The 20802-nt window shown below is 43.5% G+C and overlaps 1 protein-coding gene across 1 annotated transcript in view; it reads right to left on the minus strand.

Annotated features, from left to right (window-relative positions):
* LOC128733204 (uncharacterized) overlaps positions 1–20802 on the minus strand; it is a 119313-nt gene that overhangs the window by 51928 nt on the left and 46583 nt on the right. Inside the window, exons 5-6 of the mRNA XM_053826899.1 lie at positions 6907–7047; positions 35–281 (exon numbers count right to left, since the gene is read on the minus strand). Coding sequence (XP_053682874.1) covers positions 35–281; positions 6907–7047 — 388 coding nt within the window. The remainder of the gene's footprint in view (positions 1–34; positions 282–6906; positions 7048–20802) is intronic.

A 20802-nucleotide genomic window follows, 5' to 3' on the forward strand; every position in this document is an offset into this window, starting at 1 on the left:
GTTGCATGGAAGTAGTGGTTTCTCTCTCGCGCACCTTCTCGCTCGTTCGTGGTTCGTTTTTTATGCACGGTCGGCACGGTCTGGCCTGCAGCAGTGGCAGCGGCCTGTGCTGCCTTGATCGCACCCATCGAGAGGGACTTTCGCGGAAGCTCGATTACTGAATCCACGCCATCCGGGGCCACCTTTAGCGCTCTGCGCACGTGTGGCCACACGAACTGCAGGCGGTACTCTGTGCTCAGTTTGCTAATAGTTTTTTTGAATAGGCCACTAGACTCACCCGCCTGTAATTGTAAATGGAAGAAATAGAAAAAAAGAAAGAGAAGAAAGGTGAAAAAATGGAAACGAAAACATGAAATTAGTCAACTGATTTAATCTTATATAACCGTATGAACCGTTGCGAGCATAAACATACATGGACCATTTTTTGCTTTTGCGAATAATTCTCTTTCACAAATGGCAACGAATTATGCAGATTCATCATTATGAAAATATGAAATCTAGTAAGGTTAATCAATAATAATAATAATTTCATGGCTTTACAATCAAATATTCTTTTGCTCTGAAAAATCTCTGAGAATGTTTCGCAATTCAAGCACTCACAACTCGGTTGATAAACGGCTGGATAATGCGTGAAACAAATCCCATGGTGGTTCTCAGCCTCTTCGTGGTACCTCTGCTTCGTGGTACCAGCCGAGATACGACCAACCTTAGTGAAGATCGGGTAACAAACCCCGGTAGAAACTAAGGTCGTATGCTGACAGGGAAGGGGAAATTATTGTCCTCGTGTCAGTGTGGGACGCTAAGCAATACTGTCACGATGGTCCTTTGGCGATACAGGGGATTGGTGCAGGCCCCACAAGCCATCCATAAAACATACTAATACAGGAAGAAAATAATGTAAATAGGGACCGGAACAATCGGTATAGACCAAGGAAACGAAAAAGGACTGACGATTGGAAGCGTGGAACATTGAACTGCAAGTCTTTCAATTTTCTGAGAAGTACCCGTATCCTTTCCGACTTATTGAGGGCCCGCAAGTGCGACATTATAGGAAGTATGCTGGAAGGGGTGTACGGTACATTCGTGAAGTGATGGATACACCATCAACCCGAGCTACGGTAATACACACGGGCAGGGCAGCTTTTATCGTGATGGGCATCATGCAAAAGCGCGTGATTGGCTGGTGACCAATCGACAGCCGTATGTGCAAGTTGAGGATTAGAGGCTGTTTCTTCAACATTAGCATGATCAACATGCCTAGCCCACACCTAGGAAGTGACGAGGACGATAAGGACACTTTTTACGCGCAACTTGAACGTGAATGCGACAACTGCCCAAGACATGACGCCAAAATTGCCATCGGACACCTCAACGCTCAGGTTGGCCAGGAGGGGGAATTCAGACCGGTTATTGGAAAGTTTAGCGTACAATCGGTTACGAACGAAAACGGCCATCGACTCATTGACTTCGCCGCCTCCAAAAATATGGCCATACGAAGTACCTTCTACCAGCACAGCCTCCCATATCGGTACACCTAGAGATTACCACTACAGACGAAACCTTAGAACCTATCGTGGCTCAAACATCGATTCTGACCACTACTTTTGATTGTTTAAATGCGCCAAAGGCTTACAAACTGGAACAACTCAAGTTACCTGAGCTCGCTACTAAGTACATGCAACGCCTTGAGACTGCGCTGCCGGGTGTGAGAGAGCTAAACAAAGCCCCTCTAGAGGACCGCCGGGATTGCGTTAAAGCAGCCATCGACGACGCAGTGGAAGGTGCCATTGTCTTCACTGAGAGAAGTCGACGTAGCGACTGGTTCGACGAGGAATGCCAGAGGAAGTTAGATGAGAAGATTGCTGCGCGGGCGTCGACGCTGCAGCAGGAGACCCGTCAAAATGTGGAAAGATATATACAGAAACAAAGAAAGCAAACCCACTTTTTCCGGGATAACAAGCGCCACCTGGGAGAAACGAACTGCAAGGACATGAAACAACTGTATCACTGTATGCTGTATGTAAATTCTACAAGAAACTGAACGTATCCCGTAAAGGCTTCGTGCCACGAACCAAAACATGTCGAATTAAAGACCGAGGGATCTTGTCGGATGAACGTGAAGTGATCGGAAGGTGGAATGAATGGCGCGGAGACGATATATCAAGACAGCAGGGAGAATGACTACATCAGTACCGACCCCCACAATCGGTGAAGTGATCAAAGCCATCAAGCAGTTCAAGAACAAAAAGGCAAATGGAACGGATGGCATCGGAGCAGAGCTACCGCTACCGGAAGAGTAAAAGGAGGGAGTAATATTCTCAATATACAAGAATGGCGACAAGTTGGAATGTGAGCGATCACCGTTCTCAATGCCGCCTATAAAGTGCTTTCTCAGATCACCTTTGGCCGTCTACGCCGCTAGGAAGTAGATTTGTGGGAAGTTATCAAGCCGCTTTTGTAGATGGGCGATCGACAACGGACCAAATCTTTGTGCTGCAACAGATCCTCCTAAAGTGTCGCGAATACCAAGTCCCTAAGCACCACCTACTCATAGATTTCAGGGCCACTTACGATACTATCGAGCTATAGAAAATTACGGACAAAAACGGCTTTCCTGGGAAGCTCACAAAACTGATTAAGGCCACGATGAATGGTGTTCGGTGCTGTGTGATGACTTCGGGTGCGTTATCCAGCCCGTTTGAAACATGCAGGGGACTTCGACAAGGCTGTCTCCTGCTCAATATCGGGCAACAAAAGGTGTTATGAAACGTGGAAGTTTTAACATGTCGTGCATGATCTCCAACAAATCTAGCCAATTTATCTGTTTCGCCGACGACGTGGACAGTGTCGAAAGGACGTTCCAAGCGGTTGCCAAGCAGTATACCAAACTGAAACGTGAAGCCTTAGAGATTGGATTAGTGGTGAAGACGTTCAAAACCAAGTATCTGTTAGCAGGAGGAACCGCGCGATTGAGCTCGCATAGGCAATAGTGTGGTAGTCGACGGGGACGAGTTCGAGGTGGTGGTCGAATTTGTATACCTCGGGTCGTTGATGATGCCGGATAACAATGGACAACGTTATGTAAAAGTTACATATTTTACATTGCAACTGGGCACGGCGATGTGCCAGGCAAGTATAAATTCGTGTTTGCTGCTTGAAGGAAATGTCGCCGTAAGCTACGCGCATTCGCTCGAAGCTGCGCTGCCGGAAGAGGACAAGCTGGACGATCCCGCTTTCGAGGATTTTTGGAATACCATCAAAACAACCATTATCAGTGTAGTGGAGAGCTCCATCGGACACGGAATCAGCGGAACAGCTGGTTTGACGATGAATGTAGGAGAGTAATGGCTGGGGAGAACACTGCACGGGCGGTCAAGATACGCAGTGTCACACGTCAGAAAGTGGAAAGACACAGACAGAAGAAAATGTAGCGAACTTAAAACTTCCGGGAGAAAATGCGCTGCCTGAACGGGCAGGAGTACGAAAAGTGGAAGCAGCACTTCGATGAACACCTGAATGGCGCCATGGCGGCAGGAAAAGCAATTTCGTCGGTGTGACGAACGGAGAAGAGGTGCCAACATCGACAATAGGCGAAGTTAAGGAGTGAAGGGGTCATCAGAGCGGAGCTTATTAAGATGGGATCGTAAATATAGAATTCTCACACACCATTTGTTCGTTGACTTCAAAGCTACATATGGTACCATCAACCGTAACGAGTTATGAAACTGATGGACGAGAACGGCTTCTCCAAGAAGCTGATCAAAGTTATTCAATCTACGCAGGATGGTACACAGTGCTGCGTTCGGCTTTCGGGTGGGCTGCTGGGTTGTCTAATTCATTTGAATCACACAGGTGGCTTCATCAAAATCATGGTCTCTCATACATGCTGTATAACATAATTCTACAAGGTGTTAGGAACCAAGCGCATATCAACAAGCGGGCCACGATCTTCAACAAATCTAGTCAGTTTGTTTGCTTTACCGAGAACCTGGATATTACCGGCAGAACAGAATGGGGCGGTGCGGTGGCTAAACAGTACACTAGACTAAAATGCGAATCAGAAAGATTGGGTTAATACAATCACAAAGTACAAGCTGGCCAACGGAACCGTGACCGACCGATGGCGCTTGTAACCAATGACGATCTTCGGCGACGTACAGGAGAACGGAGTATGAAAATGGAGGATTAATCATGAACTCGCACAGCTCTATGGCGAACTCAATACTCAAAAGTCGGCTCAACAAACTGAGCGGATACGATAGGCGATAGTCATTGGTCACGCCGCCCAACGCATAGCGCAAGAAACTGAGAGAGTTTGAACACGATCAGAAAAACCTGCAGAGGTTTTTGTAAGAACAAAAAGTATAGAGTTCTGTCTAGTATATATAGATTTAACGGTTCCTACATTAGCACAACTAGTAGTTAAAGCTCCAATTCGGAACTCTACCATCCATCGCCCATCCAGGATCCAACAAGCAAACGAAATCAACAGAGACACACACTTGATGCCTATAATCCGCAGAAATAAGATAGATGAGCCAGTAACAGAAGCTCATGGTGATATTAGCTAGTCAACGATATTCAGTGTAATAATTAATTAGTAACAGTGCGTCCCTTAAAATCAAAAATGTCGTATTTTGTGCGTTATATTTCAAAAAAGCAGTAAGCCCGCAAATATTTTCCAATGCATTGCGACAAGTTTTTGCGAGTAGGTAGGAATTAGCTATCAGCCGCGATAGTCGTTTCCGCTCAACATTGCAACTCAACAGTTGATGCCTCATATGAAATGAGATAAAAGAATACTTTTTGCAAGTTAAATTCTGCTATTTATATTTATTCGCGACAGATACGTATTTCGCCTACGACTTGCAGGCTTCATCAGTGTCTGTTTTTGAACTGATACTGATGAAGCCTGCAAGTCGAAGGCGAAATACGTATCTGTCGCGAATAAATATAAATAGTAGAATTTCTTTTCGAATTTAAATTGATTTTTCTCTGTTAAACCATTAATGGTTAACGGTTTCACCATTAATGGTAATGGTTTCACATTAATGGAATTAATGAAACCATTAATGGTAATGGTTTCACATTAATGGATAATGGTTTCACCGACAAAAATAAATTTAAATAGAATTTAATTTGGAAAAAGTTTTCTTTTGTTTCATTTCAGGTTTCGTATTGTACTAAGATGCTCCAAAAAACTTCAGTGATGCCTCATCGCTTGCGAGGGCTCGCACTCTACCTTGCGTATATAACTAAGGACATAAGACCAAAAACGACCTGTTGACAGCTCACAAGTTGCTGGCATCGTGAGTGGGTTGTGCAGAAAGACACTACGAGGCCAACAGTTCGTAAGTACGTAGATAGCAGAATATATGTTCACAGTACCAGAGGTAGTTTATCGTACGTTTGCGTCAGTGGTCGAAGCGTTGGATGCTATACTTCTCAATTTCGCACGCATAAGGCTGGTTTTCGTTTGTTTCTCGTTCGATTTGCAAAAAGGAATTGGATTGAAAAAAAAGTAATCCCATCAAAACTGTTGAAAATATTAAAAGGGGTTAAAATATGAGAACCTACCAAACAACAAGCACCAGAAACGACTTGCGTACATCAAATTTACTCAGAATAGAGAACCGATCTTATGCGATCTTCCCCAAAAAAGGTAAACCAATGGATTTTGATGAATGACAAAAAGTATATCAAATAAAAAATGATCTCACTTTCGGGCTCGCGACTTTTTACCGTTGTGAAAAGGTTGAATGTTCCTAATGGCGTACGATTCATTAGGACAGAAAAGTTTCAAATTCGAGTTTATTTCAAGTCAACAAGTGTTGCAGCGAATATTGGGTTAAGAAGAACGATAACTGGATTCGCTTAATAAGTTAATTCATAACGGAAAACTCTCGCTGTGAAAATTTCATTAAAACCTGTTAGCATAGTTGTGCTAAAAATAAATTATCGAAAAGAACTATCCATTCGTATAGTTTCAACTATAGCGTCTCCTGTAAAAAATATGGATCATGTACCTGTATTGCTCGCAACGGTTCATCTTTCAATCGTTTTGACTTATATAACTAATATATTTTTGGTATGCAGTGACCCTGTTTCTTAATTTTCTTTATATGATATGCTATGTATCATTGATGTGGAATGTTTGTACACAATTGCTATATTTATAATAAAACCGTAGAATAATAATTATATGCCAAGCTGTTTACTTCTTTGAATTACATATTTCAGACCAAACAATTTTGAACAACTTTACACATTTTAATTTGTTGTTTGGTAAAATATGGAACGCTTACAGCATTGCAGAAACAAAACAAGAACGTCCATCCGTCCGATGGTACACACAGCATTCAATAATACAGAAATTGGGACGTTGCTTTAAAGATAAGATCATATCAAATTTATGCTTTCACTATTTTGTAATCTGAGTAAATCCATCAAATAGATAAACAGTTATTCTTGCATATGAGCACATTGCTAAAGTTGTGCTCATCAAGGAAAATATTTTCAATTTAAAGAAACTTGTAAAATAAAAAACTTAAGATAGAACGAACTAATAATTCTCAGGATTATAACGTCTTGGTAAAGTGAACAACATTTATTGACTTTACGACATCTAAAGCAATTATTGTGTAATCCGAAATGATGAAGAAATGTGAACATTATCCAATTAAATTTCTCTATGGATGATGCATACAGTGCTTTAAATGATTCGTAGCTTAACTATAGTGCACCATGTTTTAAGCTTGTTTTTACAACACCACATTCGATTTGCGTTTGTATACTGCTGAGGAACGCATGTATGTCCATTATGTGTGTGAGTGATTATATAATGCAGCTCGGTATAATTAGTCCCATTGGACATTAGACGTTGCAAGTAAAGCGGTCTAACATTACCTGTTCCTGTGCCTTGCTCTCGACCGAGACCGGCTCATGCGTTCCGTTAGCGATTCCGGTTCCGGTCGGAAGCCGTCCGTTAGCGACACCTGGCGGTCCTTCCGATTTACTGCGACGGGAAGGGGTTCCACGTTCTTCAGACTGCAATTAAAATGAATACATTGTTTCTACGTGGTTGGCGTCAAGTTATGATAATTTGTAATTGTTGAACTTATTATAACCACGTGTCAATAACTTATTTCAATTCAACTAAATATTTCATCTCCAGTTATTCAAATACCGTAAGTTATGTGTAAAGAAAACTAACTTAACCAGTGTGATGATGATGTTGTTGTGTAATGAAAACAGAGGTACGGACATTGGTGTATGTATATACACACAATTTATGTATATGTACAAAATATTTACCAACATATATCGAACTCTTTCCACAGTTAATAATTTTAGCACAGATTTGGGCTACTTTTAAGCTGTGGGTGTGATTCTAATAGGAAAACTGAGCTTTTTCGTGTACTACAGGCGCAAACGCTGTGAAAGGCCATACCGAACGCGCTCTTTGGTTCACAATAATTCATGCTAGTAGAGACAAAACGTCTATTACATTTTCATATAATACACCGAACTGTATGGCAAGGTTTCAAAGAAAGATTAAAATTTTAAATAGAGACTCACATCAGAATAACGTATTCATTTTAATCAACAGCGTCTCACAATAAAAAAAATTGATCCAACGAACTAAAAATGAAGCTATAAACTAAAACCAATTTAAAAACAACAATTCCCCTGAGAAATAATTGCGCACCCTGCTATACAATAAATAAATACCTAAATTTGAACCAGCAGCAAATTTTGCGGAAACATGCTATAGTGATTTTTATATTCGCTAAGTGCTCGATAGCTTCTGCTGGAGTTGGGAAAATTGTTGAAATAAAACGATCCCGCGAGGAGTTTGTTAACGATTCACTTTCGCTAAATTTATGTCGGAACATATTTGCCTACATTATGTTAATCACCGATACCCGCTAATCTAAACCACTGCCAGTGCTGGCATAAACAGTTGAAGCATTGGAAAAAATCCAAGCTCCGTCCTGAAACAATAGTTGAGGAAAACAATCTTGTTGACTCCAATCTGTTTGTGCATTTCAAAGTAGCGCACGATTCAGTTATACAAAATGAGTTATGACCAATTAATGCTTGTACATAATTTTTCGACGAAACCGATTAAGTTGATTCGGATCACGATGGATGGTACCAAACTTTAGCACCTTTCATGACGTTAGGCGGGCTGAAGTAACTTCGCCGGCAAATGACGGATCTCAGTAGAAGCATGTTCGAAGAACCTGAAAATACTGAGAACCTGAGCAGAGGGTCCAAAAGCCCCCAAAAGGAGGATGGTTTTAATAGCTGTTATCCATGGCTAAAAGTAAAAACGTGAATGGATAAACCCCATTATCCAAGGTGTCTGGCGACCCGAGCCGTGGGATGAATATGGTGGAGGGGGGGTTCTATAAATACTCAGCATCAAACGGAATCTGTGGAGTACCAGAACGCCCTCCACAGTAACCAGCCCTTACCGCATCATGAGGGGCTCTGATGCGGCAGACTCTTCTTTCCCCTCAACTCGTGGGATTCTATAAGGATAATCAAAACAAAGCGCCAGCGTAAGCGTAAATGGAAGCGGTACACCTGTCGCTCCAGCTGCATCCACGCCAGATGCAACGATGAACGGCCCATCGCTAATAAAAGCGGTGGAAGGAAAGAGAGACATGCTACCAAGAGTGGTAACGGCGTCTCATCAGGTCGATGCCATTATCGAGTTCGTGGCAGATCGCAGCACCCTAGCTGTTGGGTTCAGGTTCGCGGGCCGGGATCAAGCCAATTCCCCACGTTTTACCAACCAGAGTAGATAGCCAAAATCAGCCTACGATCAGCCAATGACCTCGTATTCACTTAGCCTCTAATGCAAGCGAGCCACTTAAGCGCATAGGTTGTTGTAGAGCGCTTTGAAGAACGATACCGATCGAATAGAATATTGGCACGGGATGTAACGTAGGAATATATCACCAATCAATTTATATCCGATTTAATTCGTTAAAGAACATTTATTCCTAGTTCATAAGCATTTATTAAGGAACGTACAAAGGGGACGTCTTAGAGTATTGGCTATCAAGAAGCTACTGATTTATTTCAACTGCTTATCATTACAATCAAGATGAGATTAGATCTCCTCTCATCGGGATCATGTTTGTTGGCTAGTGATGATCAAATTGCACGTTCGATATAATTTGGGGCTCTTTATCATCTAGCGTTACCGTGATTAAATTGAATCTAACATTCCGGCGCCCCTTGAACTAGCTTCAAACAAACAGCTTAAACATTAAACAAACAATAATTGGATAACTTAAACATATTAAAACAACTCAAGTAATTTTGTTCATATTAGATTCATTATCGCTGGAGATTCTCTCTTCTGGCAAGGGACAAACTCGACACGCTGGCCGCTTGTAGATTCCATTTGCGGTTTTCACCGTCACGACGCGAACTACATTGTCGATCCCAGGATGTACAGCGATGATTCGAGCCAAAGGCCAGCATAAGGGTGGCATGTTGTCTTCTCGTAAAACGACGATCGCGCCAATTCGAATCGGGCAGGGTTGGATGTTTTTGTTGGACGCTTGAAGTTGTGATAAGTACTCGTTGCTCCACCGCTGCCAATAGTGTTGGAACATTTGCTGTCTTTGTTGGTAGTGGGTCAGGCGATTTTTGGGCGTGCTTAGCAGGTCGTAGTCAGGCAATGCTTTCATAGGTGCACCAATCAAAAAATGTCCTGGGGTGAGAGCAGCTAGGTCTGTTGGATCATCAGATAACTTGACTAATGGACGAGAATTCAGTGCTGCCGATATCTGCACCAATAGGGTATAAAGGTCTTCATGGGGCAGTTGATGGGTTCCTATTTCTCTTTTCAAAGCATTTTTGACAGTGCGCACTGCTGCCTCCCATAATCCACCGAAATTGGGAGCTCTCGGAGGTATAAATTTCCAAATAATGCCTTGTTCAGAAAATTCCGATCCGATACGATTACGGCTCACCTTCTCGTTGAGTATACGGTATAATGCATTGAGTTCATGCTTTGCTCCTGCGAAGTTTTTGGCATTGTCGGAGTGAACTTCAGATGGAATTCCGTGATGGCCAATGAAGCGCTGAAATGCCGAAAGAAAGCCAGCTGTGGATAAATCTCCGACCAGTTCCAGATGTATAGCCTTCGTAGCAAAGCAAATAAATACTACAATATACACTTTAGGAGATGCAGCGCGACGATGAGGAGGCTTTGTATAAAACGGGCCGCAATAATCAACTCCTGTAGAAGAAAAGGGCCGACTAGAGGTTACACGAGCTGATGGGAGCTGACCGGTTGGCTGCTCAATAGGCGAAGGGTTACAGCGAAAGCAACGGAAACATTTCCGTAGGACAGAGTTTACTGAACGTATGCCGTGAATAGGCCAAAATTCCTGTCTCATTGTGGAAAGCGTAAGCTGCCGTCCACCGTGAAGTGTTTTACGATGAAAATAATCGATGAATAATTTGGTCAATGGATGTGAGCTGGGGAGAACCGCTGGGTGCTTGCAATTGTACTCCACTTTCGAATGTCGCAAACGACCTCCAACTCTAATAATGTCATCTTTGTCGATAAAGGGATATAATAACCTGAGTGGAGATTTCCGGGGAACGATGCCATGCCTTTTCAAATGTTTAATTTCTTCCTGAAAGCACTCGGCATGAACCAACTTAATTAATGCCAGTTTGGCTGCGGTGTATTCATCGACATTTAAGAATGGAGTGCGATTTGCCTGCTTCGGATCGCGACAATTTCTAATGAAGCGTATGCAATATGCTACGATCCGCAAAAGTGGTTCTAAAGTTGATCGTAATGTGAACAGAGCGTTCGGTGTATTAATAGTCGTCGCAATATGAACCAACTTTCTTATTTCCAATTCTTCGTCTTTAAAGTGCGAATCCTCGATTTGTATAGGCCAAGTTTCCTCACTTTCCCGAAGCCACTCTGGTCCCCACTTCCAAAGCTCACTTTTGGCAAATTCATCCGCTGTCATTCCCCTGGAAACTAAGTCCGCCGGATTGTCCTTCCCGGCAATGTGACGCCAGTTATGACCATTGGAGAGTGTCTGAATAGTAGAAACACGATTTGCGATGTACGTTTGCCAGGTGTTGGGAGGTGCATTTAACCAGTGCAGCACAATTGTTGAATCCGACCAGAAATATACTTTAGTTTGAGTTAGCTTCATAGACGTTGAAACTTTAGCATACAAACAAGCCGCCTCTTTTGCAGCGCATAACTCCAAACGCGGCAGAGTCAACCTTTTTAATGGTGCAACTCGCGATTTCGAGGATATCAACTCAATGTGAATATTGCCTGCCTCATCTGTTGATCTTGCGTACAAACAGGCTCCATAAGCCAATTCCGATGCATCTGCAAAGCAGTGTATCTGAACCGCGACCCAACCAGTAATGAAAGCGAATCGGCTGATTCGTACCTCGGCCAACGTGGAAAGTTGTTCGTAGAAATCCTTCCATTTATTTTCTAACTGCAGTGGCACCGGCGCATCCCAACTAGTTTGCAATAAGGCTAACCTTTGCATAATTAATTTAGCTGTGACAACCACAGGAGCCATCAATCCGAGTGGGTCAAATAGCTTAGCAATAGACGACAATATGCGTCTACGAGTCCACCTTTCAGTATTGTCTGTAAGATCGAAGGAAAAACGAAATTGATCCGGAATTGGCTCCCAAGCAATGCCCAACGTTCTTATCTCCTCGTGTTGGCTTATATCGAATTCCACTGAAAGACTCGTGGCTATTTGCTCTTCTGCGAGTCCAGCCAGCACTTCAGAACGATTTGAGCACCACTTTCGCAAAACGAAACCCCCTCTAGACAAAAGTTCCGTTAGTTCTTTCCTTAGTTTAATAGCACTGTTAATATCAATAGTCCCACCAATATAATCATCGACATAAAAGTCTTGAGTTAACGCTGCTTGAGCGTAAGGGTATCTGGGTCCATCATCCTTTGCCAATTGCTGCAGCGTTCTGATAGATAAAAAGGAAGAAGGTGTCAATCCGTAAGTGACCGTTAATAATTCGTAGACACCAATATCTTCCTCGGGGGAAAATCTCCAGAAAATTCTCTGCAATGAAGTGTCGCCTGAATTTAAGAGAACTTGTCTATACATCTTTGCGATGTCTCCAACTATGGCAACCTCATGCTTGCGAAATCTCAGTAGTATGCCTAGTAGTGAGTCTTGAATCGTGGGTCCCTTCAAAAGCCCATCATTTAGAGAATATCCACTGTCGGTGCGAGCAGACCCGTCAAATACGACACGCACCTTTGTTGTTGTACTGGCCTCCTTTACCACCGCATGATGCGGCAAATAGTAAACACTTGCTTCTGAATTATTTTGTACTTCAGCTTCCGATAATTTACGCATATGGCCCAGATCTAAATATTCCCGCATGAAATCGCAATACTGCTGTTTCAATTCCGTGTCGCGCTCAAGCCGTTTTTCCAATTTTATGAAACGATTCAACGCCATATCCTTCGAATTTCCCACCATCCTGGTAAAATTGACATGCTTAGGCATACATACTTCGTATCGTCCGTCTTCTAACCGCTTGTGGGTTTTAATGTAATGAGTTTCGCAATCTTGCTCCTCTTTGGACCAATGCGGTTGTTCATCGATGCTTTCTGCTTGCCAAAACCTTTCAAGTGCTTCTACTAAACCATCACAAGATGTAGCTACGCAGCAATTAATGGACCGAACATCTAGATCCGAGCATTTTCCTGAAACTACCCAGCCAAAAACCGTATCTACCAACACAGGAAGCCCGCGTCCCAGCGGAACATGACTCATTTCGCGCTCATATAGGAATTGATAAAAATGCTCTGCTCCAATTATCAGATCAATCTTGTTGCATATGTTGAATTCTGGGTCTGCTAACTGCAGCTTGGCCGGGATTCTCCAATGTGATGTTGAAATGGATACCGATGGAAGCTGAGAAGTTACCCGTTGTAGCACTAGAAAATCGATACCAATCGAAAATTCGGTCACCCTTGAGGAAATATGAGTGCTAGCCGCGAATCTAGCTAAGTTTTCTGATTGCCCGACTCCGCAAATTGGTATGTTGACTGGCCGTCGTTTGAGTTTTAGTATTTGACACATCCTTTCGCTAATAATGTTTGCTTGAGATCCATTGTCGAGCAGCGCTCTAGCGAGATGTTTATTTCCATTCTGGTCGTTTATTTGCAACACTACAGTAGACAAGAAAACATTGTATATCCCGGTTTTGGTTCCAACAGCATATGATCCCACAGGTTCTTGTACTTCCGGTTCTTGTTGTTGATCTTCGCTTCCGCCGGTAGCAATATTGGTAGACGTTCCGTGCCGTGCCACCTTTGTAATGGTCGTATTATTAGTATTACCTTCCGTTGTGTTGTTGACCGTAAAGCCAGGGTGGATCAGAGAATGATGTTTCCGCCCGCATGTCCTACAGCTGAAGCTTGAGTTGCAATCGCGCACCCAGTGTCCTGGTCGAAAGCAATTACTACATAAGCGCTTATTGTTAACTAATTCTAACCTTTGCTTGTTAGTTAAATTTAAAAACGAAGCACAACGAGCCATGTAGTGGTCCTCCCCGCAGCACGGACATTTTGTTGATGGTCGTTCGCCAGTTGGAGGTCGTTCAATTGTACTAGTAGTATTAACTGCCATCCTTGGACGTCTATTCGTTGATTGATTGGGTATTTCCTCGACTGAGTTGGACGATACAGCATCCAATACACGAGTCCGTTTCTCCAAAAATGAAAATAAAATTTCAAAGTTTGGCTCGCTTACTGAAGCTGCGTGGTCCTCCCACAGCTGCAAAGAATGAGAGTCTAGTTTTGAACACATCCAGTGCAACAATAAGGCACCCCAGCTATCAGTTTTTTCACCCAACTGTTTTAAAACTTTCAAACGCTGCTCAAACTCATCGATTAAACCGTGGATAGCAGCAGCCGTTTCCTTTTCGATTTTGGGATATTCCATTAATGCTTGTAAATGCCTCTTTTTTAACAAATATTCATTTGAATAACGCTTAGTTATGGTTTCCCAAGCAATAGCATAATTTCCACTGGTGATCGTCAATGATTCAATGAGTTTAGCTGCCTCACCCTTTAGTGCGGACTTTAAATAGTGGAACCTTTGAACATCATTAAGATCAGCTGATTCGTGTATCAAAGATTCGTATGTTGACTTAAAAGAAAGCCAGCCCTTATAATCGCCGTCGAAGTCAGGCAAAGAAATTTGTGGCAACCGAACCCCACTATGAAAGTTGCTGTTTCGAACCGCAGTGTTATCTAAATTTGCAGCTGACGGAATACTCAGCGTTATTTTTTCCAGCAAAGCAGCCCTTATCTCGTAGTATTCATTTTCAAACCTTCCGCAGACCCTGTTGTTTTCTTCTTCCAGTTCGCCGGCCTCGTCCAATTCAGCAATTTCCTCTTGCAATGCCTCAAACTCTTCCATCTTTTTTTCCAGCTTGTCCAATCTGCTTTGCACCTGCCCGGAATGTGCATCTGCAGAATATGATTCTAAGAATTGCACATGACGCTTCAACGACATGAACATTCTATCGCGCCTTTTGACCTTTTCCTTTATCATTTTCTCCGCCATGACCACTATCGCCAACCCGGGAGGCCGTGAACGTATTCAGCAAATCGGTAGACCGAAAAATAAAAACAACCAGGAAGTACCGCAAGCAACCAGTTAAAATCTTGGACAGGTACTCACCTGAGGCCTGTCCAATTAAGGCCTTGTATATATTTAAAATTTCTCCAACCAATGCAGAACGTGTATGTGCTCTTTGATGTCCAGTCTCCGAATATTTTAAGTATCTCCAACAGAAGTTAATGTATTTTAAGTCCTTTGTATCCCTTCACTCATGCAGGAAAGCAGCCGCAGCAAATGAATATAGACCGAAAAGAAAAAAAACCACACGGAACCAGGAAGTACCGCCAACGAGGACTTATAATTCTTGGACAGGTACTCACCTGAGACCTGTCAAATATAGGCCTTGTATAAAAAATATGAAATCCTTCCGTTGGTCAACAATAGTTAGTGTGAACACTCTACGTCGTTTGTTTTTTGTTGTTTATGCAATTATTTCTTCGATAATAAGACCGGTGTGCGCTACTGCTTATTCCGCTCGAACTCCAAATGTTCAATGTACCGTAGAACATGTAATGTAAATAGGAATACCACGTAGCACCCAGCTAATTGATTGAAATGATAGGACATGCACTCACCTGAGGCAAGCCTATAGCAAGCCTTGAAATAATATTAACGCAGCACGATGAATGTAAGTCCCAAAATGTAGGTTCTATTCCGTATTTCCTCCCCAAGTGCATCTGATTTCCGCAAATTCTAATGATGAACAATAAGTTTCCCTTCCAAATGCAACGGTGCTGAGTGGTGGTCAGTAGCAATGACAACCAAGTTGCAGTTTTATTCACGCTCTCACCAAAGCATCAGTATCAGTACTGCAGCACTCAACTGGATATGTGAGTAACCAGCGCAGTGCTGAGTGTAATTAATTGTTGAAATATTTCCAAGATAACGATGCGATGGCGTTTGTAGATGTATTAGCAATTGTGCAAGCGTCCACAAGCTTACGTATCCACGCAAAATGGCTAATTTCCCAGCCGTGAATCCTGGTCACGGCACCATAAAATGTTGGGTTCAGGTTCGCGGGCCGGGATCAAGCCAATTCCCCACGTTTTACCAACCAGAGTAGATAGCCAAAATCAGCCTACGATCAGCCAATGACCTCGTATTCACTTAGCCTCTAATGCAAGCGAGCCACTTAAGCGCATAGGTTGTTGTAGAGCGCTTTGAAGAACGATACCGATCGAATAGAATATTGGCACGGGATGTAACGTAGGAATATATCACCAATCAATTTATATCCGATTTAATTCGTTAAAGAACATTTATTCCTAGTTCATAAGCATTTATTAAGGAACGTACAAAGGGGACGTCTTAGAGTATTGGCTATCAAGAAGCTACTGATTTATTTCAACTGCTTATCATTACAATCAAGATGAGATTAGATCTCCTCTCATCGGGATCATGTTTGTTGGCTAGTGATGATCAAATTGCACGTTCGATATAATTTGGGGCTCTTTATCATCTAGCGTTACCGTGATTAAATTGAATCTAACACTAGCGAAGGACCTGAACCAAAGTCTGCTCCTGCTTCGGGGCACCATGCGTGCTGCGACGAAGGAGCACAGTGAACTTGAAGCGCGAGTAAAAGTGGCAGAGAAAGAGACCAAGAAAACGTTTGAATCGAGGTCTGCACAAACGAATGACTGCCCGTCAATGACTGACCACACCATGGCCCTCGCGACTACGGACAACAAGGTATCAAACGTGCAAGGCAGTCCCCAGGGGAAGAAACCCCCACGGGCCAGAAGAAGCACCTGATCGCAAAGGGTCGCAAGCCAACCGAAGAACCCGCTGAGGGTTAGCCTCCGACAATCAGTGAGAAATAGTCGAAAAGAAAAAGGCTAGGAAGAAAGAGGAGGATCGAGCTTCACCGAAAGTAGTCAGAAAAAAGAGAAGCAAAGGCGATGGCCTTATCCTCAAAACTGAGGGGCCGAAATATTCGGAAGTTTTGAAGGGGACGATCCATGAAAGGGGACGATCAGTTGAAGGGTCGCGGATATGCGGAGTATCCGCCGCACTCGCACGGGCGACATGATCCTCGAGCTCAAAAAGAATGGCACTGAGAAGGGTTCTTCCTACAAAGTACTGGCAGAAAAGCTTCTCGGCGATAGCGTACAGATCCGCGCGCTAAAGTCCGAGATGACTCTCCAAGTTGGAGTTGTAAAGGGTCAGACAGAAGCCACCTGTGTAGGAGATGTGGCGGTGCGGGCCATAGAGCGAAGGACTGTACTGCGCAGCCCAAGTGCCTGATATGTACCGGCCAACGGGACGCTAAGCACACAACAGGAGGCCCAAAGTGTCCGGCAGGCACACCGGGACGTAGTGCAGGTAACGCAACTAAACTTGAACTTTCCGCATCCCTGCCGGAAACGGTAACTGGGCCTCGGATAGGTCCGGGACGATGACTATATGGACGACAGGCAGGTTCCCGGGTCAAGAGTTTGTGTCAACCGCAGACGAGGGATTTGCGGTTGCTAAAGTGGGTGGAGTGTTCTACTGCAGCTGTTATGCTCTACTGAGTTGGTCTGTCGAGCAGTTTACGTGGATGGTAGACTGAGTATCAGTTGTGCTGACTGTTCTAAGGCCGGTAGTTGTGGCGGGCGACTTTAGCGCTTGGGCGGTTGAGGGGGAAAGTCGACGCATGAACCATAGGGTTCGGATTCTGCTTGAGGCTCTGGCAAAGCTCAACGTAGACCTGGTCAACATCGGCTCTGATAGGAGGCTGGAGGGTAGACAATGGCTACACACACAGTGACCACCAGGTGGTCCGCTATGGGGTCGGTCAGATAATGAGGCGGCAGGCGGTGGGTAGAGCCAACACTCCAACCACCCGTGGATGGAAGACATCATACTTCGTTTCCGAAGTATATGTGGAAGCGATCCGAAGAGAGTGCGATGATCGCGATATGCTCGATCCGAACGCTGATCATTTGGTTGAGGTACTGTCGCGATCGTGTGACGCCACCATGCCTAGGAAAAGCTGACCTAGGTATAGTAGGTCACCGAATTACTGGTGGACAGAAGAAATTGCGGTACTCCACGGAGAGTGCTTTCGTGCGAGGAAAATTATGCAAAGAGCTCGTTCGGACGAAGGCAGGACAGAATGTCAAGTAGCACTTGTTGCTGCACGCGCAGCGCTTAAGAATGGGATAAAAGCTAGCAAGCGAGCCTGCTTTGAAAGGTTATGTGCTAGTGCCATAGCGAACCCGTGGGGTGATGCCTACAGGGTCGTAATGGCAAAGACCAAGGGCGTGATGGCGCCCTCAGAGCGATCGCCAAAGATGCTGGAGCGGATCATCGAGGGCCTCCTTCCGCGCCACGAGCCAAGGCCCTGACCTCAAGCCGCTGAGTCGTTCCACGGCCAACGTTCCGATATATCAGACCATAGCGTAAGATGGTCGGCCTCCATGCCGAGCATCCAAAGTAACATGGGTGACGGCGGTTTAGGGGTTGGGGAGGAAGCGATGGTTACGAATAAGGAACTCCTTGAGATCGCTAAATCCCTAGAGGTGTGCAAGACACCGGGGCCAGACGGAATCCCGCATATGACCATTAAAGCGGCTATTCTAGAGGCTCCGAATAATTCGAGGCAGTAATGAGTAGATGCCTGGAAGATGGCCACTTCTCGGACAAATGGAAGAGACAGAACCTGGTCCTATTGCCGAAGCCGGGAAAACCTCCGGGTGTCCCATCCTCATATCCCGAGCAGACGTGAAAGGCAAAATGTGCTATGGAAATCGAATAACTCATATCAAAATTTGGTCTTATTTTGGCTGACATAGTTGGTAAAATAACAAAAGAAATAATATCAAAATTTTGCTCCTTTAAGACCAAAAGAATAACTACTTGTGTTATTTGAATAACAAAGCAATAACATGACTGTATTCAGAGTTTGGAATAACATATTTTAGTATTATTAAGGTATTGAATAACAAATGCAGTAGCATATGACATATTAAAAAATCATTTTATTAAATATTTATAACTAGCTGAGTGCCCGATCTTACTCGGGCCCCTTTGTCTCCCAACCACTTGTACATCATTGGGGCGAACCAACCAACGGTTGAAAGCCCCATCAAATAGTAAATAAAATAAACTTGTACATCAGTTATTGTAACCGAAATGCTTATAATGCAAAATATAACGCTTGTTCCTCTTTTGAAAGTTCCTCCCCATTTGTCAGCTCCCCTTCTTTTGTCTACCCGGCCACTTACACATTTGTTTTCTTTACGGAAATCTCTCTATCAAACCCTATAAAGAAAGAGAAACATTTATACTATTTGCACCTTCCGCTAACAATGGCCCCACCCATAGGTAATGAATAGTGTTGTTATTTTAATTAAAAAAAAATAGAAAGTGCAACAGTGTTTCTTCCATGGATACAAAAAACCTGTCATTCCTTTGATCTCACTTGTTTCTAAACAATGTATTTAGTTTCACCACCAGGAGAAAGTATGCACAAATTATTGTTCGATCCCACTCTGGAACATGCCACATAAAGTTGACCATGGGAAAACATGGTGTTCTCAGATCAACTCCACACTGTTTGAATAATTGCCCCTGTGACTCAAATAGAGTCGGCTAGCAACACTTAGCACTAATGGTCGAATACTTTTTATACGGGTCACTTTGATTCAGCGCATAATTACACAAATCTTTGACAAATCTACAGCTGCGAGCATTGCCGTTTAGTGTTTCGTATTTTGATTTTTTCTGTTGTACGGATAAATTGTTACAGTCATGTAGGCGTTACTCCCCCTTCCTGTCAGCAACCTCCTGTCATCAGCTCCCTGTTTTGTCCCATCGTCACGTATGGAAGAACCGTCCAAACATTTCGGAGTCTTCCCCCTGTTACTCCCCCCTCTTTTGTCAACCCCTTCAATTCTGATTCCCTTAAAACAAGGAACATGTATGAAAGTTTGATAAAGAATGGTCAAGGCGTTTCGGAGTTATCGTCTCCCCCCCTATTAGTCCCACCCCCCTTTGTCAACCTCCGGTGCTGATTCCCTGACGTCAAGGAACATGTGTGCAAGTTTGAAAAAGAACGGTCAAGGCGTTTCGGAGTTATGCCCCCCTCCCCTATTAAGGACCCTCCCCCTAACAGGGAACCTTCCTCCTTTGTTCTTTTTAACCTTCCAGTGCTGATTATCTTATGCCAAGGAACAATTGAGCCACGTTTGATGAATAACCGTCCTGGCATTTCGGAGTTATGACCTCCCCCCTGTTACGAAGCCCCTCCCCTTTGTCAACCCCCCAGTGCTGATTCTCTTATATCAAGGAACATGTGTGCCAAGTTTGGTGAAGATCGGTCTATGCGTTCTGGAGTTATGGTAGAACCTACAAACATACAAACAAACATACTCACGCTCACTTTTATATACATTCGATAAGATGGAAAAACGACAACAAATCGACTCTGTATATGTTTTCTTCGCTAAAGAATTCGACAAAGTACCATACATTCTAGCGTTTGAATAGTTCAAACGAATAGGGCTTCCGGACTGACTGACTCAATGGATTTAGTCGTATCACATTGGACGCAGCGCATCAGTGAAAGTTGGCGGAGCTTTTTCTATTCCGTTCCCTATTCCCTCTGGTGTACCCCAAGGCAGTGTCTTGGGGCCTTTGCTTTTCATTCTCTGAACTGAACTGAAATCATCAAAATCTCTATACGCTGATGACCTCTAATTTTATCGTGTGGTTACGACTTTGACTGACTGCTGTGCACTTCAAACAGACATCGACATCGAATGGCAACAAATGTTGTGTGATTTCAATCACCCGATCGCGTGCGCCGATAACCTTTGACTATACTATGGCATGGCAACAAAAAGCTTGAAGCGGAATAGAACAGTGAAGGATTTGGGAATTCTCATAGATAACAAATTGAGATTTTCGGAACACATCGCTACAGTTACGGCCAAATCGTATGCAATGCTTGGATTTTTGAGAAGAAATACGAAATTTTTTAATGACGTGTATAGCCTGAAGTCACTTTACTGGTCGCTTGTACGCACTGTTCTTGAATACGGAGTACAAGTTCGGGCACCGTATCACGCTGTTCACATAAACCGGATTGAACGTGTGCAAAAGTATTTCGTCCGATATGCTCTTCGTAATC

This window comes from Sabethes cyaneus, chromosome 1, assembly GCF_943734655.1.
Source record: "Sabethes cyaneus chromosome 1, idSabCyanKW18_F2, whole genome shotgun sequence".
Lineage (NCBI taxonomy): Eukaryota > Metazoa > Arthropoda > Insecta > Diptera > Culicidae > Sabethes > Sabethes cyaneus.